The sequence below is a fragment of the Podarcis melisellensis genome (assembly GCF_964234715.1).
Source record: "Podarcis melisellensis genome assembly, chromosome: 14".
Lineage (NCBI taxonomy): Eukaryota > Metazoa > Chordata > Lepidosauria > Squamata > Lacertidae > Podarcis > Podarcis melisellensis.
The window spans coordinates 47,952,832-47,979,750 of NC_138546.1; the positions used below are offsets into that span (position 1 = coordinate 47,952,832).

The 26,919-nt window shown below is 45.2% G+C and overlaps 1 protein-coding gene across 1 annotated transcript in view; it reads left to right on the forward strand.

The window, feature by feature from the left end:
- The window catches only part of TBC1D2B (TBC1 domain family member 2B), a 39,800-nt gene extending 34,094 nt beyond the window's left edge, over positions 1–5,706 (forward strand). The window contains exon 13 of the mRNA XM_081887628.1: positions 1,574–5,706. Coding sequence (XP_081743754.1) covers positions 1,574–1,769 — 196 coding nt within the window. The 3' untranslated portion in view covers positions 1,770–5,706. The remainder of the gene's footprint in view (positions 1–1,573) is intronic.
- Positions 5,707–26,919: the final 21,213 nt, after the last annotated feature.

Below are 26,919 nucleotides of genomic sequence, written 5' to 3' on the forward strand. Positions count from 1 at the left end.
CACTAAGCAGTCCAACAAGATCTCAAAAATTCCAGTGATAGCCGTGTTCCTAAGTTGTAGGTGTCAAGCTCAATGTGCTATGTTTGTTCCTGAAGGCCAGGGTTTAGAAACCTGACCTGACTTTTGCATTGTTGACCTAGCAAAGTTCTCTGGAAAGCTCCCATTCCCAATTAAAGCAGTCGGTTCTTTTCAAGCACTATCTCTTGTGCTGGAATACAGCACCCCCTGGCCGACTAAATTCAATTAGCTACGGCCAGTTTTCTGAACTCTTCATAGACTTGATGTCATTGTTTATGCTGTTCCTGCCTCCAGTATGTGGACCACAATCATACGTTACAGTACTAACGCAAATACAAAACTTTTACTATAATACAGAAACTAGCCATGCCCATTTTACACACAAAGTAGTATGAGTTCTTTAAGATTTTTGTGATGCGAAATGGGAGAATTATGGGGAAATGCTGCAGGAGCTCATCTTCCTGATAAATGTGTATTTAGGTTCATTGAGTACAGTGAAGTTACACTGAAACAGCAATAAGTTTTTTCTAGGCAGAGATAGATAGAATATTTTCTTTGTTTACAAAAGTACATGCCTTGTTTCTTTTTTCAAGTTGTAGTTCTCTGTTTGTTTTTTACCTTTGAAAATGATGTATACTTCTAGGCAGATTTTGAGGGGGAAATAAGCAAACAGCATCCAGTTCCTCTCTGCCATGACAGATGAAATGTTTCATTATAAACAAAGGAGACAGAATGATGAGAAACAGCTGGAACCTGCAGCACTGCTTGAGTAGACCAAGCATGGCTTCATGCTTCTCAGAAACATGAGACTTCCTCGCTTTGTAAACTGCATCTAGACTTGGATCTGCAGCTAATTTCTACAAGCTGGGAGCATTTGAGCAATTCTGAATCTGCAAATTGTGTGTCTAGTTAAATTTAGGAACGTGAGAGAGGTTTTTGTTTTGTTTAGCAAAGCTACCCAAGTAGGTTTGTGGGCTTGCACTGAATGATACATATTTGAGCTCAACAGACTTCTAACTTGCAGAATCTGCTTTGTGGGAGTCAGAAATCCTTGCTAATCTACTGCAGATCACTCCCAATCTACTTAATGCCACCTATGATATAACTAGACAAACTTAGGCAGCAGGGGGGAAAGCATCTCTTTTGCACACTCCTTCCACATCTTTAGCGGGTTTATACTTTGTTGCCCTTTAGAAAGGGTTCTGTGTACCTTTTCAGCTCCATGAGAAGCAGAAACTTTAAGACCTCATCTATTCCATATTGTTTCAATATGTGGGAAAGGTGGGGCTCTCCTCCTACAGTCTAGCCCAGTGTTTCTCAACTTTTTTCCAACCATGGCCACATTCCAACCTTGTTTCGTTCCTATGCCAGGCTCCCCCATCCCTGGTTATCATTTGTTCATGAGTTTTGTGCTCTTGACCTTGAGAGAAGAGTTTTAGGAATGTCTTACAACTGCTGAAATCTGTTTGGGACTGAACTTTGGTGGATTACACAACAAACCCTTTTTAAAGGAATGTGGTTGGTCATCTGCATTTTCTATTTTTTTTTATTCCAGGAAACTCATCAGTATTGCTTTTGGGGATCTGAATCCCTTTCCATTGCGCCAGATAAGAAATCGGAGGGCCTACCACCTGGAGAAAGTCCGCCTGGAGCTCATGGAACTTGAAGCCATTCGGGAAGACTTCTTGCGTGAGCGGGAAACTAACCCAGATAAAAGGGACCTCATTAGTGATGATGAAGAAGATGGTTGAGGAACCCCCAGGGGCCAAGACTCTTTCTGGAAGCTTGACCAAAGTTTTGTGGACTGGCCTCTTCCTTACGGATCCAGCAAAACTAAGCAACGTCAGCGGGAAATTTGCAGGACAGATTTCCAAGTCTTTAGCATGCCGTTGCAGAAATCTCCACCCCCCCACCACCAAAATTTCTCTTTCCGTTTACCTTTTTTGCCAGAGTGTTAAAGAGCACTTTTTCTTGCACCTTGCATCTGAGCTGCCGCTTTCCCCCTTCTTTGAAGGACTCATTTTTGAAGTGCCTACACATAGGAAGCAGTAGCACAAAGTCCTTAATCTTTTTAATATCCACCATCTTACACTTATTTCCCAGTTGCTTTCCCCACTCTTTCCCCTGCCCCAAAATCCATTTGGGAGAATCACTCCTCATTAGCCTTGAGTATATTGAACTAAGCTGGCATTTTTCATTTGCCAACTAGCATTGGCAGTCCATCTGTTTGTTTAAAACCAGCCCAAATATTGACAGATCTTCAGCATACCTGTGCACGTACTTCAAAACTATGAAAATGTGAAGAGGCCGTATGGGGCCAGTCAAAAGCCTTTCGGTGTTTTTGCCAGGAAGCAAAGTCCTCTGAAGACATCATTCCATTGGTCCTAGTGGCTCTGTTTTTAGTAAGAAGAATCGCTGAAGTCTGTTTTCACATAGTGCTAAGTGAGCACCTTGAGGACTATTAATAAGGCTGCCTTGGACACCATTGGTCTATCTCTTTAAGAACTGGAAGGCAAGAAGTAGTTCTGCTGGAAAAGTTTTCTCTGGGTACTACAGGAATGAAGGAAATGGTGCTTTCTCGCTTACATGATACTCTTAAAGGCATAGGAGCCCTCTCCAGGATGGCAGAAGGATATGTTGTGTTTTGCCAGCACCTACCTGTTCTGGCCAGGTGAGGGTGCTGTTGCCTGATGGGCTTCCCCCTCCATGTAATCCCTTAGACCTTGGAGATTTATATCGAGAAGCAATTTTTTTTAAATCAGTGGCAGATTGCTCAACTAAGCAAGCATGTTGGTTTGACTTAATGACCTGTGAAAGTGCTATAAATTCACCTGATTTTTCTGCCACAGAGAGGTTTGGCATAGATTAACCCTAGAAGAATCAAACAATGTGAATTGTGTATTTGCTTTCTCTTATGAAAGGTTTAATTTCTGATAATATTTAAACTTGTTTTTTCTTTTTGCACCTCTGTACTTCTTTCTGTTGCACATTTTTAGGTGCTTGGCTCCTGTCATTTTGCTGAAACTTAACGCCAGGGAAATTACAGGTGGATTCCTTCTATTGTATTATTCTGACCTTTGCAGAAATATGTGTTATCTTAGATACACTTGATGAACCTGGAGAAAATGAAGGCAGACGGTTCATTACTTTGAGGGATGGGTGTTCTTTTTCATTATTAAAAATGACTGTGCTGAGACCCTCCCCTTCATCTTTCCCACACTCGATGTGCCTTTTTATTAGGCAGTATAATTCTCAAGAAGAAAGGTAGACTACAGTGGGGAGAAGGGAAAAGTAATACCCCACCTTGTCCTCATTAGAAGACACGGATATGAATGCAATAATAATAATAATAATTTTATTATTCATGTAAAAAAGAATTCCTTCCTTACATGCTGCCCTTCCAAAAGTTGCCATGGCCTTTTCAGCCCTGAGGATGTTTACCTTCATCTGACAAGTGGCCTCCGGTCAAGATTCCTTTCTCTGAAGAACAGTTTCCCCCCCTGCCACCTTGTAAGCTGCTCTTGACAGCAAAGGCTTAGAGATCGTTTGCAGGAGTGGCGTGCAGGGAATGCAGAGAGAAAGAGCACCTCTCTACTTACGTTCAAGAATCTGTGAGCATGTTATAAAGCCTCTTTTTCCAGACTGTTGCCATCTTCTTTCTGATGGTTTCTAAAATGTACCATTAATTGACAATTTCATTGTGAGGTTGTTGGAGCTAGGGAATGTTTTGGCCATGAAATTTTCACCTGTGCTGATAGCAGTGCAAAAGTGTACCATTTTATTTCACTCTTTGTTTTATGTGGCATGTCAGCTTGGTACTATCAGGCAACACTCTCCTTTGATGGCAGGATCAGAACCATCTGTGGGGCAAGGAAGGGAGGACACAGGCGATAGATACAGTGCAAGCTGAACAGATGGGCCTCGGAATACATTAATGCCACTTACCGTTTTTAAATACATTGTACCTGAATAATACTAAGATTCCTCTGTGTAGTATTACAGGTACTGTATCTCCAATTCCTGTTGTAAGGAGTGTTGAAATCCACAGATGGAACCACTTGAATTTATGCCAGGCTGTCAGATTCTCTTAACTGTCTTCTGATAGGGCTGAAAGAGTCTCAAACCAAATGTGGGGTAGAATATTTTTGTTTTCTTAGCACTTGCTTGTTAAAGGGGATCCATCTGTGTTCTTTGAAACTCCTAATTTGGATAGTGAATAGTAGTTGAAACATCTGAATTTTATATGCTTGAAGAATTCTCACAAGCAACTAAACATAGATGATGATGGAGAGTGAAGACAGCACCCATTGTGCCAATGTTATTTTGTAGGCTGCTGCAAATCCTCCTCAGTTTTGTAGCATCTTTGAGTCTACTAGTGCCAGATTGTTAATGATGTTTGACTAGTTAAACAGAAAAAAGGATTGTTGCAAATGCTGTTATTCCCACTTCAAAGACGGTTATGTTCAGTGCACCTGAACTCACATGTGAAAGAGTTGTTGTCATCCCCTCCTTGGGGGGAGGTGTGGACCCACTTTGGAAACTGGATGACAAGCTCCTGCTGCCTGACATTTGTATTCTGGCCTAGAAATCAAACCCGTGAGATAGACCACAGTTCTGTGAGATGATTCCAAGCCTCAAACTGTAGGATAGAACAAGGCAATAATATTTGATAACCTTAGAGCAGAGTTCAACAAAGAAAGTTTGAACAACCTCCCCACCCCAATTGCCCGCCGCCATCCAATATGTGCCATCTTTTTCAGGTCTCATTTACTGCAATGAGGTTTTTCTGTTACTCTTTCTTTTTTTGTAAAGAATTTCAAATTGTGTTACATATTATATATGCAAAGTATCTTATGCATGATTTCTCTTATAAGTATTGTATAATCCACACCTCTGAAGCCGTTTGTGCAAGTTTCCAAATCACAGACCAATTTTCTATTACACCAGAGGCAGAGAGAATAGGGATCAAGCAGTACATGCCTAGCCCTGTACTGCACAGTAGGCAGATTTTCTCTATAGTTGTCAAGTGCTACTCAGTAGGCAGAAACTGATCATTCCCAGTGCCCTTAATCTGGAACAGCATTTGCCAACCTGGAGCCTTTCATGTGTGTTGGACTACAACTCACATTAGCCTCAGCCAGCACACCCATACAATGCTGGGGCTCATGTGAGTTGTAGTCCAAAACATCTGGAGAGCGCTGAGTTGGCCAGGGCTGATCTGGAGCATCTTTCGTGCAAGCCTGGCTAAAATGAATAGGAAGTGTGGATGAGCCTTTCTCTTTTGAGTGGGGCTTACATGGAATATGTTCCTAGTGGAAAGTCCCTTGTTAAACATTGAACTTGAACAACTCTTTCCTCTTCCTACAGCTACACTGTAGTTGTCTTCCGCATTAGCACGAGGAATTAGGCTTGTCGTTTGTCCGAGCCATTACAAACCACTACTTAGTCAATTTGACAAACACATTCATAATCATACTTTGCTTCAGTCCCTCATGAAGAAATTTAAAAACTTGTTTCTCTTTTGGTGTTGTTAAACTTTTGTACAGCTCTTAACTCATCCCTTGGGAAGTATTATGTATTAGAAACAACCAGGGATGCGGCACAATGAATGGGTTGCATCCTTGAAATGTAACCTGGTTCTGTACTGGAAATCTTTGCCAAAAACAATAAAAATCAGTAATTTTGTAATGCTTTAGTTTGACTTTGTTGCTAAAATTGAGACTAATAGCAATTTTAAATCCTGCGTGGGTGTTCTGGGACTCTTTCCAGGGCCTTCAGGCTGGAAGGTTCTGGGGGGTAGTTAAGCCTCATTTAGTACCAATAGGAGCAAAATATTACTCTGCCTGGGAAGAGCTTGGTCTGGGGAGCAGCAGTTGATGTGGCCGGTGGTGATGGCAGTGGGCGGAAGACCAGCATATACACCCTTTTGGAGGAAGCCTGAGATTCTTCACAAAGCCATGTTCTAGCGTTTTCTCAACCCTTCTTTCCTGTGCTGAGAATGGGGGGAGGGAAGGAGCGGAATCAGGACTGTTGCAGAGCAGGAGATGCAACCCCTACTCCTTCTCTTACCAGTGTCTGTGGCTACTCAAACTTCTCCCCTTCACTCTCACTGTCTGCCGATGATTCCTCCCTTTCCCCCCAGTCTGAACCTGGTTCAGAATCCCCTTCCCCCTCAGGTTCCTCCTGCACCACTGGCTGCCACCACTCTTCCTTGTCCAGCCAGTCCCTGACATTAAACTTCTCTTCCCAGTGCCAGAATGTTACCTGCAGCCACTGAGAGGAGACTCGGCAAAGAGTGATCCAATCTAAATGCTGGTGATGGTCAGGGTGCCCATCTCAGTGATGGCAGTAACATTGTCATTTTACTTCCCTTCATGCTTTACACACCTTGTTTTTCAGTAGCACCAGTTAATTTGGTGGGGCTGGTGGACCATTTTAAAAGATATGCCAAGTGGGGCCTCCAGCCCAGCATTTTCTTGATGCTAAGACACTGGGATTTTGGTTCCAGCCTTCTGGTGACTTTGGAGTTTCAGGCCGAGACATTTTTCCCAGGCCTTTCACTTAGTTCTTTAAAAATGTAGTAGAACAAGGCTGGCAAGACTCCTTCTGAAGGAAGTTTTGCTAAGTTTTCATGCCACCACAAAAAAGGCCCTGAAGCGAGGGCTTATGGGAGCTTGTCCATGATACAGAGCAATAGGGTGTCTATTGTTCCCGACTTTACAGAGAACAGCCCTTTCTGGTTCAAGCCCAGTTTAAGAAATGGTAGCCAACAAAGTACTTTGTGGCTTAGCAACAAGGCTTCTTCCTGCACTAGGGTTTTCAGGTCAGGAGTATCCCACAGGTGGTCACTGGTAATTCTTCCTCTGCAGTCCCTCTCACCACTGAGCTCTAGAGACGGAGGTTAATTTGGGGAGGGGAGGGAGGCAGACTTCCCAACACAAGATTCTTATGCAATAATTGCCATCACCTCCTGCCAGGCTGAAACATGCAAGCTGCACACATAGTCTTCTAAAGAAAAAATGTGGTTTTGTTTTTAAGGCACTCTCACCAACCTGGATAGTCAAGCCTTCCCTTTGCCACCCAAACCGTGACTATGAAATGCAAGAATCTGGCCTTTTATGCCTCATGCCTTTGTAGCTGTAACTGGCTGTATTCAAGTTTTTGTGTCTTAGGGTGGACATATTTTGTAAGAAAAAATTCTACACAAATATTAAAAAAGAAGGAAGAGAGGAAGGGACTTAAAAGTTTCCTGTCAACAATTATCAGCACATAGACATTCACTAATATTACTGTCTCTGGTTGTAATTTTTATATGTTGTGAGCAGCCTCATGAGAATTTTTAGGTTAAATAGAAGCAGAGCACAATACCATATGTAACTCATAATATACTTCAATAAAGCTTGCTGGATTTTTATTTTTGAAGCTAGCTTGTTCCAGAGGACTAGTTTCTTAGCAGCAAATACAAAACAACCCCACTGTGACAAAGCTGAGTGAATTTAAAACAAGGATGGGCAACCTATGGGAAACATATGGACAGAAGCAGCTTAGTTATCCTGAGCCCAACAATGGTGGATCAGAATGGTCTTCACTGTCTGGCAATGGGTCTCTGATGGGAGCCTTTTTCCTGCCCTACCTGGAGATGCAGGTGATTGAAGGTGGGGTCTTCCGCAGGCAGAGCAGATGTTTTACCACTGAGCTGTGTGATGCCCTTTCTGTGGAGAGGACAAGATATCTGGAAACCATGTAAGGCTCTCCCCAGAGAAGTTCACCTGGTACCTTCATTATATATTGTAGGTGCCAAGCAAAACATTCCTCTTCAACCAGGTAAAGAACCAGGTAAGTAAAGAAAGGTGGGGCAGTAAGTATTTAAAAAACCCTCTGGCATTTTAAAGGCTGGGTGTGACTCTATCCAACAGGTTCCCATGCTAAACTTGCTTCCTACACAAAGATGTGCACAGATTGAGAAGCTGTTTTGCAAAGCAAGATCAAAAGATATAGAACACACTTGATTTTTGTAAGTATCTCTGCCATCAGGATGTATTGTTTTATCTCTTAATCTCACCCAATTGGTGACAGGAAGGGTTAAGGGCCTCCCAAAGGAGCAGCTACTCTCTGTCCTCCCCACCTTCCTTGTTGCTTGCCCTGTGTGGTTTGCTTAAAAGAGGCAGTTTTCACTTATAAATTATAACTGTAATTCTCTCTCTCTCTCTCTCTCTCTCTCTGGGTGGGTGGGTGTCTGAAAGTTAATATAAGGATGTGATCCTAATCAAGCTTATTTGAAAATTAACCCTATCAAAGTGACAATACTTTCTTGGGAGAAAATACATTTCAGGATAGGAACATTAATATGAAATGCATGGTTTACTCATAAGCCACAGAAGAAGACACCCTTATGGCTGATCATTGTGTACTTTAATGATTAGACCTTTACTCCCTGCTTTATAATAAGAATAAAATTGTGTAAGTCTTGTAGGTAGCTATTAAATACATTTTTCTTTAAAAAGGTTTTCCCTGGAATATTAATTGGGCAGTTGTAGAAATGATTTTCGTGCTTTCAGTTTATTGAGTTGGTAATCTTTTGTATTTTATCTTATTGTAGACCACTTTAGAAGCAATTTATAACGAACGAAAGAGAAAGAAAGAAAAAGTGATTATGGGAAGGGCAGTAGTAGAGTGCCAGCCTTGCCAGCAGAAGGTCCCAGGTTCAGTCCACAGGGTTGGGAGAGACTTCTGCCTGAAATCCTGAAGAGATGCTGCCAGTCAGTGTAGACAGTACAGAGCTAGATGGACTACTGGTTTCACTCAGTATAAGGCAGCTTCCTATGTTCCTATTATATAAAAGAAACTTAGGTAAAAATTTATTATTTTACATATGTCTGATTAGTTACATGATTTGCCATCCTATACATTGTTCCTGACTTTTATATGCATGTTAACGTTAATCAGTCAGCCAACTAAAGGCATAGCCAGGATTTGGGGCGGGGGGCTATGTATTTTTTATTACTATTTTTATTGGGGGACAGCTGCCCCTCCCAGGGCCCCCTGGCTCTGCCCACGCAGCCAGCCCTCTCCTTAGATGAGTGAAGCAGACAGTGAAATGGGATGAAATAAATTAAGAGGGCATCAAGGTGCCTCAGCCAGTTTCCGAAATTCAGGATCTCTTCGCAACATATGCCAAAGATGTGTGCTTTTGCTGTTACGTACAGATGCACACTAATTGTGTCTGTTACATTGGAAAATTGAAATGTGATTTTTTTTTAAGTCATCTTCCCTTGCTGAAATTTTACTTCAGTGGCTTGGCTGCCCTTGATTAACCTTTCAGCTTATTCTGTGGGAAAAATACTTAAGGGCAGTCACACACTTCCTTTGTGTTATCAATGTGAAATAAAGTTTTGCTGCACTGGAAAACCTCAGTATAATTGCTATCCCATAACTGGTGCGGGGCGGGGGCGGGGTGCTGTTGTTCATCCTTTAAAGTGGGAACAGTTTTGTGGAACTGGATGACTTTTCTTAAATGGATTGACTGCACAATTCAGCTGTTTGGTCTAGCAGTGCAGTGAACATTGACATTTTTAACTGAGAGGAAATTTAATGATGCCAGAAGGTTATGGGGCTGATCTGTATGCTCTAGCCACAACAGCTGCTGTGAGGCTGTGTTGGGCGGGGGAAACCCCACTTGAGACATCACCTGAGCCTTTCACCTGCTGTGTGGCATCATCCAAGCCACAAACCCTCAGCCCCGCCCCCCCCTGCCCAGTTGCAATAGCACAGACAGAGGCCCACTCATTTCTCTGGGGGCTGCCGGGAGAATATAATGGTTTTATCCACTCTGCCACTATTTGTGGTGCCCAGAGCTGCCATAGCTTACTTTTATGGTAGGATGGCTGTGCTAGAGTGCTGTGGGGAGACCCTATATTTTCTGGCTTCTGTAAGGTGAATTCCTTTTCCAGGTGACCACAAGCTTTTCGAGACTTTCCTCCAGTTCCTTCCTCTGGTGACAAACAGGGACATAGCATGCGGTGGAGCCATGACTCCGGGTGCACAGTTTTGACCGGGCGCAAACCAGGTGCCCCCATGTAGGTGGTGGCTTCCACAGGGATCCCAGCCCCACCCAGGTGTATCCTGACGGGCCCCATCCCCATGTCCTTCCCAGCCTGCTGCCAGGGGTCTTTGGCCCCAGAGCCCAGCCTGGCCTCACTGCTTGCTCCTTGTTGGACACGCTCCCTGGGCAGTAAGCAAGCATGGAAGGAGGGAGGCAGGCAAGGCCCTAGACTTGGTACTTCCTTCCACGGGCGTGGGGGGGGGATTTGCCTGCCAAGGGCTGCATTAGCCAGCTGGGCTCCCACCTGCGTGGGTGGCACAGCATGGTTCGGGGGGGTGTCACTCCTGCGGCATCGGCAGCAAGAGCTGGGCTCATGTGTGGGCTCCATTCACCCTCCGTGCCCTGCCAAGTGCCCACACACCAGCACAACGGAAGACTACATTGTGCCGCTGGTAACAAATGATGGTCATATTATGATTCTTCCTTTTGAATTAGGAGAATCTGCCAGGTGGACTCAACTCAGAGTTCACGAAGAGGCTTCCTCCTTGTGAGCAATGCAGGTTTTATGATCACTGCGGAGGTGAAAGGCACACTTCGGAGCCAGCACACCAAAGGTGGCTGGGACATGCCAACAACAACAACAACAGTAATAATAAATGCAAATTTATAATGTAAATGTGAAAAAAGTCTAAACTAATAAGTCTGACCTCTGAGAAGACGTGTCTAGGATTGCACTGCTAATAGCTTAAATTTTCACACAGGTAAATAAGCATTGCTCTGAAGAAAGAAGCAACTTTTATTATGTTGAAAACAGTCTGATCAAGATGATTGGGCACTGGAGCAGTTTTTATGGGAGGCAGATAATTTGGAAAAAATAGCAACCAAAGGCCTGGGGGACGGTGGATAGAGAGAGATTCTGTACTTAGGTGGAATTTGTGAGGACATCCTTTAAAATGGGTGACCCTTAGCTTAGGCGGCTTCTTAAATGAATTAGACAAATTGATGAACATAAGAGCATATGAAGAACCTTCTGGATCAGGCCAAAGAAGGCCCATTCAGTTCGGCATCCTGTTCTCGCAGTCTGTGGGAACCACGAAAGCTCTTGCCCTGGCTCTGATTTCCAGCAACTGCTATTCAAAAGCACTGCTGCCTCCAGCGGTGGAGGCCGGGCAGGGCCATCAAGGCCAGTAGCCGCCCCCTCCACATAGCTGTCAACTTACAGATTTGAAAATAAGGGACCAGCAGCCTTGAAAATAAGGGATCAGCAGCCAGAATAAGGGACCTGCAGCCTCACCTGTTCCAGGCACTCCACTCTTCCTGTCCTCCTGCAGTCTGGTCAAACTCATGCTGGTAGCTTCGAGAACACTGTCCAACCAACTTTGTAACCAGAGGTTCAGCTGAATAAAATCTGAATCACATGCACCACAAGGCCTATGCAGCCTCAACTTAAGATGGCTCCCCGGCCTGGCTTTGCACTGCAAAGTTTGCAGCAGCACGTGCAACAAAATGGCATCCAGCATCCAAAAAACCCCTCAGCTTGCATTAACTAGCCACACACACACAGCCTCCCCCCCTCACCACGAGATCGCCAGTCACCCACCATTTTAGTCAACCAGCTCCTTTCTTTTCCCTCATAAGTCAATCGAAGGAGCCTCCAAAACAAATTCACAGCCTCCCCCCTCCCACAAGATCTCCTTTCCTTTCCCCCCACCATGTGCCCCCACTCCAGACAGACCTTTTTGCCGGCAAGGGTGAGTGGGCCATCGATGACGTATCCATCCAATTGTGATCCGAGCACTCAGCACAGGTATGTTCAACTTCTGAGCCCCTCTGAGCCAGATGCAGAAAGCCCAGCCAGCAGCCAAACAAAGCCTCAAGGAAAACCACCGTTACCTCTCCGCTGGGAAGCGCTGAGCAAAGGCGAATCCACAGGCAACGCAGCCGAATTGATCAGCACAAGGCATGCAAGCTCCACCCCCCAGTCGTTCTTAGACTTCTTATTGGGTGAGCAACACAGTCAAGCAACACAGTTGGAGCCTCCCTCCTCCCTGGCTGGCAGGGAGGGAGGGAGAGGAGCTGCTTCCTTTGAAATTTAAGGGACATCATTTAAGGGACATCCATCAATAAGGGACAGCAGCGGGACATGGCGCTGGAATAAGGGACTGTCTCTTCAAATAAGGGACGCTTGACAGCTGTGCCCCTCCATGAATTTGTCTCATCCTGGGGGAGGAAGACCCAGAGTAAAACTAAGTGCTGTGTGACGGACTTTCTTTTTTCTGTCCTGAATCTTTCAACCTTCAGCTTCATTGGGTGCTCAGGAGTCCCAGTGTTAGGAGAGACACGGACTTTTCTCTATCCACTTTCCACATGGCATGCGTAATTTTACAAACGTCTATCGCGTCGCCTCTTACTCGCCTTTTCTGTAAACTAAAAAGCCCCAGACGCTGCAAATTCTCTTCATAGGGGAGTCGCAGCCTCCCCGCCCCCATCACTTTCTTCACCCTTTCCAAAGATGAGCCTCTCCCTGGTTTCTAAGCTTAGGCTCCTGCAGGATGCCCAGAAGGAAAACGCACTTCTATATTATTTCTAGAGCATCCTCGGGATCGCCACCCATTGCGCCGTCCACCGGGCCTCTTGGTTCCAGGTCAGCGGGCGGAGACTTGCAGCCTGCCGTCTGCCGAGGAGAGCGGTGGGAGCGCGAAGCTGGCAGCGGCCGCCCGGGATTGTTCCGCCCAAAGCCGGCAGGAGGCGCCCCGGACTGGGCCGCAGCACAGGACCAGCAGCCGGGAACGGCGGATCCGCCTCCTCCCCGCCTGCCCGGCGCACGATCTCCTGTCCCGGAGGCAGCCTCGCCGTGCGCCCTTGCTTGCCCGCCTGCCCGATCGTCCGTTCAGCTGCGCGCCCCGCCGCCGCTCCCCCCGGTGAGTAGCCCCTTTCCTCCAGCCGCGCGCCCGCTTGCCCTGCTCCTCCGCCCCAGGCAGGATCAGCCCCCTCGAGCCCAGGCGGCTTCCCTTCCTCGCCAGCCCCTCCGGGCGCCGCGCTCCCAGCCTCTTCTCCACGCGCCGGGACGAGAGCGATGCCCGGCGCGGAGAAAATGGCTGGGGAGAAGCTTTTCTTCGCCCTCTCCAAAGGGTGGGAGATGGAGGACAGGAAAACGGCAAACCTCCTTCATGCGGGGTCCACTTGAACTATGGAAATCGCTGCCGCCAGAGCTGTAGAGTTGGGCAGCTTTAAAAAAGGATCTGGCCATGTCCTGGAGGAGGAGAAGGTTACAAATGGATATTCTGTGGAGCATCCCGTGTCAGAGGTAGCAATGGAGACCTAGAGGGGGGCATCCCAGGGCATCTGGTTGAGGGCCATTGAGGAGGAAAAAGAATGAACTTGGCGGGCCTTGTTTGATCTGATCCAGCTATGGCATTGATTGTGCTCTTGCAATTCCCGTTTTCGAACGGTGATCCCATGTCCACTAGTTAATTAGCTGATCTCTAATGTGGATTTCCGTTTCACTCATCAATACTTGGTGGGTGTGGGTGTGGGTGTGTTTGCCCCTTTTAATGCCTTCATAACTCTAATTATGACTGCAAAAGGACTTGTAAAGTGTATTTCAGTGGGGAGGGTTTTCTTAAAAAGGGGGGGAGGGGTGCATAGCCTGCACTTCTGGCTATACTTTAGCTATCAATATGGGTGCTTTAATAGATGCCTCCTAACTTTCCCCCCATCTTCGCCTTCTGCTCTTTCTTCGCCTCAAATCCTTTTCAGTGCATCCAGCTCCCTAGTCATCCTTAGCCCAGGAAGGCATTTCGGAGCACTGCCTAACTCTCCTTTGGGTTCCAAGGTAAATGTATATATCAGATATTTTTCTATGTATTGGGATTTTTGTTCTCTCAGGGACCTTGATAATTACTGCATCTTCAGTTAGTGATCAACTGGGTATTTATATCCAGATATTGGATGCTTGAGTTTTAGGGCACTGGCTTTAACAGAGGTTTGTTAGCGAGAATGCTCTGTTCCCTTGTTGTTGATAAGCAAATACGAGGCAGAAATGTAATAGACTTGTTAAAATTCATTTTTTTGGCAACCCTATTCTCAGATGCACCAGGCTGCCTGAAAATGCACTGGAGATTAGCAGATTAGTGGAAAGAAATCTGCAGTACAGTCCCATATAGGTTGACTCAAAATTAAGTTGTGCTTTCCCTCAGACACATGTGCTTGGGATTGTAGCCTTGATGTACGCATGAGGCATAGTTTCTTGCATGAGGAGCTGGTGTTGTTTGCACTGCATGACGAGTCGTCCACTTCACCATGAATTGTGGGACTTAACTCATGACCTGATCTTCTTTAAATAGATAATATACGAATGGCAAATGCCACTGATTTTTTAAAAACAATATTTTATTAAAAGACTTTCCGTCAGTAGAAAGAGTACATTCAGCATCTCTAATTTCAAATTGTAGATTGTAGAGGTCAGAGGCACCAGCTTGCAAGGGTGATTAGGGGGGCCACGTCACACACCTAACGTCAGGACTGTCAGAAGAAGCCCTGGGGCAGAGCCGAATGTGGTGGCTGCCCGGCTTCAAAGCCTCCTTCTCCTCCGCAGCAGCAGGAAGAAGAGAAGGAGCAGCCACTGGAACCACACTATGCTGGGCCCTGTGCTCAGCCTCCTCCACCCCCTCAACACTGGGGGGCCCTGGCTCCATCCCAAAATATATTGGAGGGCAAAACAACTCAGCCCCCAGGAGTTGGTCTCCTGTTACAGGCCAATTACAGTCAACTTAGGACATTTTTGTTGTAGGCAATGTGGGGTTTGAGGTGGGGTAAGAGAAATGGGGAGATGGAGGGGAGAAAAAGGAGAAAGGGGGTGAGAGAGACCATAAACTGATTATGGATCTTGAAGTATGGGTCCCCCCAACAAAACTCAAAATTTGGCTTTGTAATTCGGAATTTATGTGATCTGATTTAATTTGATGTGATTGGCCAGTTAATAAAAATTATTTTTTTAAAAAAGAGAGAGACCATAAACTTTCCTTCTTTGCAAAGTATGAGTGGTGCTTTTTTTTGTCAGTGTCACGTGGATGGGTGTCTTATTTTTGCAGGCAGACTGAGAGATCAGAGGGCCCAGGGGATGGTTGCCAAGACAATGACCGACCCCCCACTCCACCCCTGACAACATATAAATCAATTTGGCTAACTTAAGCTAGCAGACTCCACGGTTGTGTGAATTGGATCCTGAGGTGGGCCTGGGATCCACCCATCTGTTCCTGTAGCCATCTTCTTGGAAGTCTGTGGGTTGGAATAGGGCAGCCTTCACCAAAATGCTGCTCTCCAGATGTTTGGGACTTCCACTCCCATCAGTCTCAGCTGACACAGTTGTACATCTGTTAGGGTTGCCATGCGCCTGGAATTTCCCAGACATATCTAGAATTCCGTGCTCAGCAGCAGTGTCCAGGCAGAAATCACAAAAATATCCAGGAAAATCCAGACATATGGCAACCCGAACAGAAGCACAACTGTGCCAGCAAAGCTCAACAACTTTGCCCAACCCCCCTCCAGCCCTGTCCCCCCCAAACAACTTTCCCCCCAAAAGCTCAGCCTTTGCTTCTGTCAGCCCTGGCATCTACAGCTGTGCTGACTGGGTCTGATGGGAGCCGTAGTCCAGAACATCTGGAGGACACCAGGTTGAAGAATGCTGGAACAGGAAGCAGGAAATACTCTTGCCCTTGTCAGTGTAAAGAGCACCCTTGTTTACACAAAGTTCTGATTACATTTTCTTTGTCCCTTGTGGGGGAAAGGAGCAACAATAAGAAAAGGAATCCTGATTTCATGTACATGCTTATAAAATTGTACACCAGAGATAAATTTGCTTCTGAAAACTTAACCTTACTAACCCTGATTCTAGAAGAAAAGTGAGCACTTTCCATTTTAGGAGCACTTTCCAGTTGATTGGCGGCACCAGCAACTGTGATTCCTTCCTGGAGTTCCGTACTAGCAGAGCAGAGGCTTGGAGTGCTGGTATCCCAGGCTCAATCCTGGCACCTCAGGGCTCAGAGCCAGTGTGGTGTAGTGGTTAAGAGCGGTAGATTCATAATCTGGGGAACCAGGTTCGCGTCCCCGCTCCTCCACATGCAGCTGTTGAGTTACCTTGGGCCAGTCACACTTCACTGAAGTCTCTCAGCCCCACTCACCTCACAGAGTGATTGTTGTGGGGGAGGAAGGGAAACGAGAATGTTAGCCGCTTTGAGACTTCTTCAGGTAGTGATAAAGCGGAATATCAAGTCCAAACTCCTCCTCCTCCTCCTCCTCCTCCTCCTCCTCCTCCTCCTCCTCCTCCTCCTCCTCCTCCTCCTTCTTCTTCTTCTTCTTCTTCTTCTTCTTCTCCTCCTCCTCCTCCTCCTCCTCCTCCTCCTCCTCCTCCTCCTCTTCCTCCTCAGAAAGACCCTGGGGAACCACTGCCTGTCACAGCAGCTGGGCCTGGGCTAGGTGGGCCAAAGGTTTGAGCCAGCATAAAGCAGATCAATTTATTCTTACCTTGCAAAAAAGATTACCCAATAATGGGATGCACAGCAAAGAACATCTGCTCTTTCTTTTGGTGGTGTTTCAAAGTAAACGGGGATGGGGGTTTTATTAGAGGCTCTTTACCTGAATGTTTGAAGGGAATCTTTTCCTATCTCTCAGGCCAAAGCTTGAGTGTGCTCCATAGGAACTCAGTTGCCTCATACTGAGCTGGACTGTTGGTTCATCTCGCTCAGCATTGTCTACACTGACTGGCAGCAGCTGTCGTGAGGTTTCATGCCGGCGGCATAACCAGCCCTACCTGGAGATGTCAGAGATGGGAAAATGGGGTCTTCTGCATGCAGAGCAGGTGCTCCGCCACGAAGCCACAGTTGCTCTGGTGCTTGTTACTGACTGAAGATCATTCCTTGCATTTGGAGTGCTTGTAACATGAGCCTAGGAAACCCACTGATTGTGAATTTCCAAGGAGGAGTGCAGTCATAGAATGGTGCTGCTTCTCTTTTTAAGTAAACAGTACGACAGTAAAGAAATAAACCATTCTGCCCCAGCCTGGTGCCCTCTAGGTATTGCTGTACATTGTTTTTAACTGCTTTTATCAATATGCTTTAATTAATGTAATGAGAGTGATAACTACTAATATCACCCCTGATGGGAGTTGTGGTTCAAAATGGCTGAAAGGCACCAGACTGAGCTTGTTATATCCGTGTGTGTGTGTGTGTGTGTGTGTGTGTGTGTTAGTGAGGTAATGAGAAAATACTGCTTAGGTCTGGTTGGCTTAATGATGTTTTAATAAGACCTGCTGTCTTATGATGAAAAGGAAGGAATTTATTTATTTCTGTCATTCATTTTGTGACAGTTTGCTGAACCATTCAGTTGTGTCTGGATTGTAAGCTTCTTGTGGGCAGGGACCTGCATTTTTGTGTTTGTCGACGTAACAGACTATGAATTTTCAGACATTCAGAAACATGGGATTATTCGGACTCACTTGCAGCACAAACATCATCATCAACCATCGTTATATATACAGTATATCTCTCTGTGTGTGATTTAGTCAATAAAATTACCAGCTTGGTCACAGTAGAATGATAAGTGTGCAGCAAATCAAAATGAATGAAGTTAAAGAATAATGCTATGTTAGAGAATGGTTCAAGTAGGCATGATGCTAGTTAATTACACTGTCATTTTGCCAATCTCTGAGCAACTGTTACTCCTGCATATTGTCCATTTTTCATTGCTCTCCTTTTTCATTATTGTTCAAGAGGAGTGTGGGTGGATCAAACAATACTTTTCGGCAAACAGAGAAATCCATTGTAAGTGTTTTAAACCTGACTTTCAGAATAAGGGGAGTGAGGGGCCAGTGGGTCACTCATGGCTGTGAAGGAGCAAGATTCTGTGCACAGCTAGGGATGCTGAGGCCTGCTGAGTTCTTTCTGCCCATCTTTCTCTCCGACCAACTGCTCTCTCTTTTCCCCTATCTTTCATGTCTGTCTTTCTCTGTTACCCATTTCTTCCCCTTGCCATCTCATTATTACTATTGTTATACATTTATTTATACCCCGCCTTTTTCCATGACGGGACTCAAGAAAAGAACCGCTAAACAATAATAGAAAAAGCAGTAATTAAAAAACATTGATAGAATGAAAACTACACACATATATTTAAAGTCCTGTTTAAAACATACAAATAATTACAATAAAAAGAGCACAGCACCTGCCCTTTCATTAAGAGCAGTCCGTTCCCAAAAGCCTGTTAGAACAAGAAAGACTTCACCTGCCAGTGCAAGGATAGAAAGGAGGGAGCCACTCACTTTCACAGTGCAGAGGTACTCTAGCTTTGACTGTGCAAATGTACTCCTGGCCACTGCAGAGACCTGGACATCCCTGTTTAGGGTGGAGTCCGGTAGCATGCCCCAAACTGCAAACCTGTGCCTTCACAGGGAGAGTTACCCCACCCAGCACAGACTGAATTCTTAGTCATTGTTCTGCTTTCCAATTGACCAAAAGTACCTCTGTGTTGTCTGGACTACGGTAACTTTCAATTTGTTCAACCTTATCCAATCCATTCCTGAGACAGCTTCCTGGTGACACCAAACCCCAAAACTCCAGACAACTTCTCTCATCTCCACTTCACGAGAGGGGATGCTGAGGAGTGATCATGCCAACCGCCATTCCAGAGGTCCACCAGGGCTTTGACAGAATCACCTGCCAAGGCAATAGGAAACTTCTGGGGCAATAGGAAACTTCTGGGGCAGACCATCTTAACTGGTCCCCCACCCCTGGAGAGGTTCTCAGTTCCAAAGAATCTAAACCCCACCGGTAATGATCTGACCATGACAAGGGAAAGGTAGAAATTTCCTCCACTCTGTTAATCACCATCTTCCCATCCTCGTCTTCCCTTTGCGCCTTGCCCTGTTGTGTTGTCCTCACACTGCCCTCCAGCTGTAGGACACCTTGAAAAGGACACAACAGCTCACGGCCCCCTGTGCCCTTTTTTTGAAAAGGCATTTATTATTTAAACTATTTTCAATGCCGTAGTTTATGAACAAGGAGAAGGAGGTCAAGCATAATTTCAGGTGTCTGGAAATATGTCATTTTTACAACAGTGGGGTAATCTGTGCTACAGGGAGAGACCAATTAGCTATCTCCCGACATTATTCTAAGCTTAATTGCCTAGTATCATAATTAATTGCCATGAGGACCACACCACAAACTCACATCATTTTTGTACCAGTTTAACTGTCATGGTTTCCCTTAGAGAATCCTGGAAACCATAGTTTGCTTGGGTTGCTGAAAATTCTCCAGTGGGGGTCCTTAGCTCTCCTCACACAGCATTAGTTCCTGGTGGATTCCTGGCAGAGAGAAAGATGGCTTATGCCACTTCACTTTGCCATTGTACCATGTCCAAAAGCTTACATGGTACAATGACAAGTTGGCTGCAGCTGAGGAGACTGGAATGATTTAGGGAGACCCACTCTGAGAGTGTGGGAGACATTCCTGAGCTTTCTTTTGTTTGGGCTGTCCCTCTCCCTCTATCCCAGGAACACATGCTTTTAATCCCCACCGGAGCCTGTGGCCTCTGAAGGCCTGGGTATCGCTTATAGTGGCAACCCCAGCAAATAGCTGGTCTCCCTGGCTGAGAATTAGTTGCAGAGAAGAGTCAAAGGAGAGGAGGACTAGGTTGCCCTTAACAAAGATGGCTTACCTGAGCCACTGAACAAAAGCTTCCTGCCTGCCTGACCTTGACTCTGAAGAGTAACCTCGGAGAATACGTCCCTGACCTGGTGCCCTCCAGGTTTTTGTTGGACCAAGTGATTGGAAGCCGTAAGTCCAAAACATCTGCAGGGCATCATGTTGACAAAGGCTGCCCCTGGGTGACCTCACATTCCACACCAAAGCCACAAGAATCCTTGACACAGCACATTAAGTAAATTGTCTGTCTGAGGAATTCCCAGTCTTTGATGTGATGCATATCTTTGGGTAAGCGTCATGTCCAACCCAGCCTTGCTTGACCCAGAGTTTACCTTTTTCTTTTTCTCTCCATTATGGGTGGCAAGTATTTGTGGTAAGTTTTGAAACGTAGGAGTTCTCCATAACGGTGCCCTCTGCCCTAGAGAATCTAAAATGCAGCCCCACTAGATTCTCTGGTCTCCCTTATGCTGAGCTGCTACAATCAATGCTCAAAAGCCTCGTTTTTCACCAGAGCATCCTTGCTCTGCATTTCCCCAGCACTACAGCTCTGTGCACAGTGGAAGGGCTTTTGGTGGTAGCTGGCCTGTGCAGAGCCAGTGTGGTGTAGTGGTTAAGAGCGGTAGATTCGTAATCTGGTGAACCGGGTTTGCTTCCCTGCTCCTCCACATGCATCTGCTGGGTGACCTTGGGCCAGTCACGCTTCTCTGAAGTCTCTCAGCCCCACTCACCTCACAGAGTGTTTGTTGTGGGAAAACATTTTGATTCATACAGGAGTTTAATATTTTGTTTTGCTGCCATTTTAAATTATGAATCTCCTCAGCAAGGGTATTCCACAATTTTGGCACTGCCATCAGTAACTGTTTCAGATCTGTAGTTTTAACGCTGCAGATGCTGTTGTAACACTGTTTGTTTTCTGCTGGTAAGCTGCTCTTTGTTTTAGTCAAAGACTGGGATATAAACTTTAAAAAAATAGTAGACAGGGAAATCAAATTTCCAGTTTTTGATATGTAATCTTGAGGGCTGGGAACTTGTGTAAGATAACATTCTGAGGCATTTAATAGGGGGCAGCAGCTGATGTCCCTGACTCAAGTTGACTGACCCAAGCATACTTGGCCCTGGCCCAAGCGTACCTGTTGTGAGATTGATGCTGAGCACAGCAAATGTTCTTTAGAAAGAGGTGTGACTGCAAAAGCAGATACGTAGCCTGCATACAGGAATCTGGGAGTGGGAATGCTTGAAAACTAGGGCCACTTGAAAATGCTTTGGCAATAAAGGACACTCTGCCATAAAGTGGTGTTATGTGAACTTCAGTGGAATCGACCTTGATACATGTCTCCAAGAATGCTAGCTATAGCCATATCTGGATCAGGATGGCTTAGCCAATGTAGTTCATGCAGTGGTAACCTTGAGACTGGATGACTTCAATGTGGTCTGTGTATGACCACCCCTGGACCTGATCCAGAAGCTCCACCTGGCGGTAGGCGGTGCCTGGTTCAAGGCTCTTGCGCTGAAATACAGAGCCCTGAACAACTTTGGTCCAGGATGCCCTAAGGACCACCCTTATATCCAAGCCTGATCATCTGAGATCATCCAGAGGAGCGTTGTTGTTCCCCATGCCTCAGATGTCTGCCCGAATTCAGCTAGAAGTTGGGGGCTTAGTGTTGCCAGTCCTATGCTGTGTGGAACTGTCCTCCAGCAGAGACTTGTCACAGACACAAGCCTCCCTTTGGCCTTCCAAGTGTCTGTTGAAGTCCTTATGTGGACAGGACTTTTGCAGCTGTTTAATTTTTATTTTTAACTGGCCAGTCATCTTAGCGATTATCTGTATCTTTATATTTAAAATTGTGTTTTATGTTTTGACATATTATACCATCTTTATATTTTATGATATGCTGGTGTTAAAATGGTTTTATAAATACAACAGTGCAGTGAGAGATCTCAAGATGAAACTAAGCCACAGCAGAGTCTCCTTGTTAGGCAAAATGTAATTTTTTCCTTGATAGGCTTTTTTTGCTCACTTTTATTATCAGTCCTGTGTTGATTACAGCCAGCTGACCAATGAGCCAAAATACAAAGTATAAAATACAAAATAACAACCTCAATACCTTCTTTTAAAAAAGAAACAAGCTAAAAATTAATGATCAAAGCAGGTACAAGAAACAAGAGAAGATACAGTGGTACCTCGGGTTAAGTACTTAATTCATTCCGTTCGTTCTGACTTGCTGAAGGAGAGAGTTTTTTTGGTGCAAATCTGACTAGAGAATGAGATGCTTGTCTTTTTCAACAAATGTAAGGGTTATTGTTGCTTTTGGAGTGACATTACTTTTCAACAGCTGCTTAGGCTCAGCTTGTATAAAAAGTCCCTGGAATCTCCAATCCATATTAAAAGCAGTGGTGTTGAATGGGGAAATGGGATGGCATTTTGATGCCAACAATGCGTAGACGCTTCAGAAAATGTGTATGCCTGAGGGCTGATCCCTTCAATTTGGAAGCACCCTCAAAACAGATCATGCTGGACTTGATGGACCAATGGCCCTGCATGGTATAAAGCAGCTTCCTTGTGTTCCTATACGAAGCAATATCTTTTGCTGGACTTAACTGGGGCTAGAAGTTTCACATGGTGATGCAGCAGGATAGAGTTCCTCGCTTGCAATCAAGTACTTGCCTTTGCACCTCTTTGCTTACCTGGAGTGACCTCATAGTATGTGAAGCCTTAATTAATTTCATTGTGCCTTGACTTGCAGTGATCTCCTCAATGTTTGCATGATTACTAAAGGATTTATGTGACGGTGCTGAAGAGTTTACTGAAGAACGCGCAGATGGGCAGCCTTCCCAAGCCTTCTTAGGCGATCCTATCAGCTCCATGATGGGTGTTTTCTCTTCCTACCCAACCTGGCCACCCACATCTGAGGACATGGTTCCCAGCATCCCATAATTGATCATTTTTGGACCAGTTAGTGAGTTTCAGAGAGTGCTGTGGGCGCCAGGTAGAAAATGGCTGCTGTGGGGGGCATTGGCAAAGCTTTCCTTGCTGGTGCACATATGGGGCACGTTGCACCATGCAGTGCACTGTCAGAACGACCCCCGGCCACTCAAGCTGCAGTGTGCCACTTGCCTGGCCGACAGTGGGGAGCTTGGCTCGGCAATGCCACCCTGCTTTGAGGGGCACACTCGCAAAATAACTACTGAACACAACATTTTTAGGAACCAGTGGGCAAAAGGGGAAGTAACTTAAATTTTACTCCCTGGGTCTTCTGCTTGCCTTCCAGTTTGATGAACACAACACAGTTGTGAAAGGCCCTAAAATTGCTGGGTGAAAGGCACCAGAAAGCCAGATGTGTTTTGGTAGATGCAGTAATTATGTTGCTGAAGGTGTGATGATTCTCTAGATTAAATATTCTTTGAATGTATGTATACCTGGAATGTGGGTGGCGCTGTGGTCTAAACCACTGAGCCTCTTGGGCTTGCCAATCAGAAGGTCAGCGGTTCAAATCCCCGAGATGGAATGAGCTCCCATTGCTTGGTCCCAGCTCCTGCCAACCTAGCAGTTCAAAAGCAAAATAACGTCAAAGTGCAAGTAGATAAATAGGTACCGCTCTGGTGGGAAGGTAAACGGCGTTTCCGTGCGCTGCTCTGGTTTGCCAGAAGCAGCTTAGTCATGCTGGCCACATGACCCAGAAAAACTGTCTGTGGACAAATGCCGGCTCCCTCGGCCTGTAAAGCGAGATGAGCGCTGCAACCCCAGAGTCATCTGTGACTGGATTTAACTGTCAGGGACCCTTTACCTTTTTTTAAATACCTGATGTTTATCTTAATAAACACCTAAATCTTAGTAAAATACATTTTTAATAAGAGAGAGAGAATGAGAAAGAGATAGCCACATGTAATGGGGAAAGTTTATATTAAATAATAATAATAATTGATAGTTTATTGTTGTTTGAAAACGTATTATTTTTATTTTCAACAGATATGTTCAATGCCTTACTGTATGCAACTCTGAATATTCTTGCAGAGGGGAGACTTAACAAGTATTAGAAATTAAATAAACATTTATTGGGGATGCAATTCCCTCCCATTTAGCTTACACTGTTTGATTTTATGCCTAGGTGGGTATACTCCCCCGGTATATCAGGAGGGCAGCAACCATTCAGGGGTACTAGGTTTAAGCGAATAGCCATTTGGTAAAGAAGTACTCCAGCCTCGTTTACTTTAGAGTCTTTTGAGGCTCTCCCTAAGGCATTTCTCAAATCATAATTGTCGAGGCATGGAGCAGTCCACCATTTAGCTTTAGTTAAATCGACCCAATTTGACCCATTTAGCTTATGTGGTTACTTGTTTTTGGCTAAAACCACATAATTCTACCATGGCACAAACTTTCCTGGACTTGAGCCCACTTTGTTTGACAAAATGGGGTCCACAAAAGCTTCTGCTGTAATCAGTGTTAGTTTTTCAGGTGCCACAGGACTCCTTGTTGTCCTAGCTGCCAGAATCTCACCCAGCTCTGACAAAACATTTTGAAAATTCTGAAAAAAACATTTTCAGCTGCAGTTCTGTACATGGAAATAATCCCCGCTGAATTCAGTGGAGCTTACTTCTGCGAAGAGATGTATAGGATTGTGCTTCCAAAGCTAACGTCTTCATTTATGGGCAGATGTGACCTTCTGCATCTCAGACCATAATCCTTAAAATAGTTTTATAAAGTGGGTACAGCCTTCACAATGTTTGGGAATAAAACTCCCATAGACTCCCACATTGACTGACTGGGGCTAATGGGAGTTTAGTCCACTCCAAAGCATCTGGAGGGTGTTAGATTGGGTAAGACTGGGCTATGAAACTACTCCCATTTTCCCATTAGGTCCCGGATTTATTCCCATTAGGTGGTATAAATCGGTCTTCAACTAGTGGGTCACAGCCTGATCCAAGGTGGGTTGCAACAGGAGCGCTACCACCATGCAAATATATGGTAAATGCTTAAGAAATGGGTCCCTCAATGCATGTTTGGGTTAAACATGGGTCCTGAAAAGGTTGAAGATATCTTGTATAAATAACCCTCTGCGACTGGAAGATTTTGTATTGTCAGTCCACTAAAACAAGAGACTGCGATCTACTCACAGACCTAAAAACTGGCAATGTTGAGCTTTATTTAGGGAGAAGGAAAGCCCTGTTTTTTAGGGGTGCAGGGCAATCTTGTTGAGCTTTTTTGGGGGGAGTCAGTGATCTACCACAGGTGTCCAGTGATCTACCGGTAGATCACGATCTACCTGTTGGACATGCCTGCACTAAAATATATTGCTCTTTTCAATTTCTGTGTCTGATATTTTTTGAGATATAGATATAAGGGTCATAATTTCCTATTCCTACTGTAAATAATTCCCTTTAAGCAAATTCATATCTCCCATGAGAAATTTGATTCCAAAGGAGTCAAAAGCAAAGCATCGTTGCACTTTCTTACAATGCAATCCTATGCAATGAATCCCATGCAATACTATATAGGCCTATTCAGAAATACATTCCATTGAATCCAGTTGGGCTCACTCCCAGGTAACTTGGCATAGGGTTGCAGCCTTAGAAACTTACTTTGTCCAATCTGAACTGTTTTGGGGGTGTCAGGTGAATGAGAGCAGATCCTGGCTAAAATCTTCAATATTCTGTTGGGGAGGATTATGTGGAGAGAGAGAGCCATAAAGAATGTTCGCAGTTGTTTTTTTATAGCCAAGGGAAGCATAGCTATATCAAGGGTTAGATATTAGATTATAAAGTCCTTGAGAAAGGAAGTGGATTTGAACAGTGCCTGAGCTGATGGCGCTCTCTTCCTGGAACTGAGCCTCATCAGCTTTGAAAAATACTGCTGAATAGATTTACGTGTGGCCAAAAATGGGGAAATGCATCACTGCATAAATTTGCATATGTTAATTTATATGTGTGTATGCGAATTTAGAAATACGGTATTTTTCGCTCTATAGGACACACTTTTCCCCCTCCAAAAATTAAGGGGAAATGTGTGTGCATCCTATGGAGTGAATGCAGGCTCCTTGGCTTCAGCGATAGCAACGCGAAACCTCTGAAGCGCAGAGGGAGTGCTCCCTCCACACTCCGGAGGCTTCGCGTTGCTTTCGCTGAAGCCTGGAGAGCGAGAGGGGTCGGTGCGCACCGACCCCTCTCGCTCTCCAGGCTTCAGGGATAGCCACCTGAAGCCTTTGGAGCACAGCGGGAACTCGCGCTGCTCTCCGAAGGCTTTGGGTTCCTTTTGCTGAAGCCGGGAGAGCAAGACTCTCCCGGCTTCAGCAGAGAGGGAAAGCTGCGCAGTGCCCCTTCAGCGAAGCGGGAGGAGAAATGGAAGGGGCTCCGTTTCGCCTGCTGCTTCGCTGAAGGGGTGCTGAGCAGAGAGGGGGAGATTCCCCCCCATTCTCCCCCTCCTATAGTCCAGTGCATCCTATAGAGCGAAAAATACGGTACTTGCTATAATTTAAAATAGACATACAACCCATCTCACCCTCGTGGAGAAGACATTAGGCATTAGGGACCTACTTAGTCTGCTGTCCAAGGAGGGGCCACTTCAAGGCTTTCCCTGCCTTCCTTATGTAAAACCCTTTCAAACAGAGAACTGTTCATTGACAGCCTTTCAAATAGAGGACTGTCCTCTCCGAAGTTGGGCAAATGGCCACTTTATAGATTATGGATTGGGAACCTAAGACTTCGTGTTTTGTGTGTTCCATATTCCCTGGCTACTTGTGCTTTTCTCGGAAAAATGAGACCCTTGTTTTAGTTAAGTTCCTAGTTCTCATGATGGTTGCATTGCAAATTGCAGTGATCCAAAAGGTGCACAGAACCCAGCTATGTTCTACTCAGGTTGAATTGGTTAAAATTAATGGACCTAACTTAACCATGTTGATTAATAATTTCAGTTTCAGTTATGACTAATGCTGGATACAATCCTTAGTTTATTTTTATTTAGACTTCTTCAATTCCTGGAACTTGTGGTGGGTCACAATATGAAAATGCATATCAAAATTTTAATCCAGACATGCGAAAACTCCCCCCCCCCCAGTGAGAAGCCTTCCCCCAGCCCCCAGAAGCCCAGCTGATTAGACAAGTCTTTGGAGTGACCCTAAGAGGAGGGAGCTCCACGGTGGTGCGACAGCCCATCACAAACAACTCCTG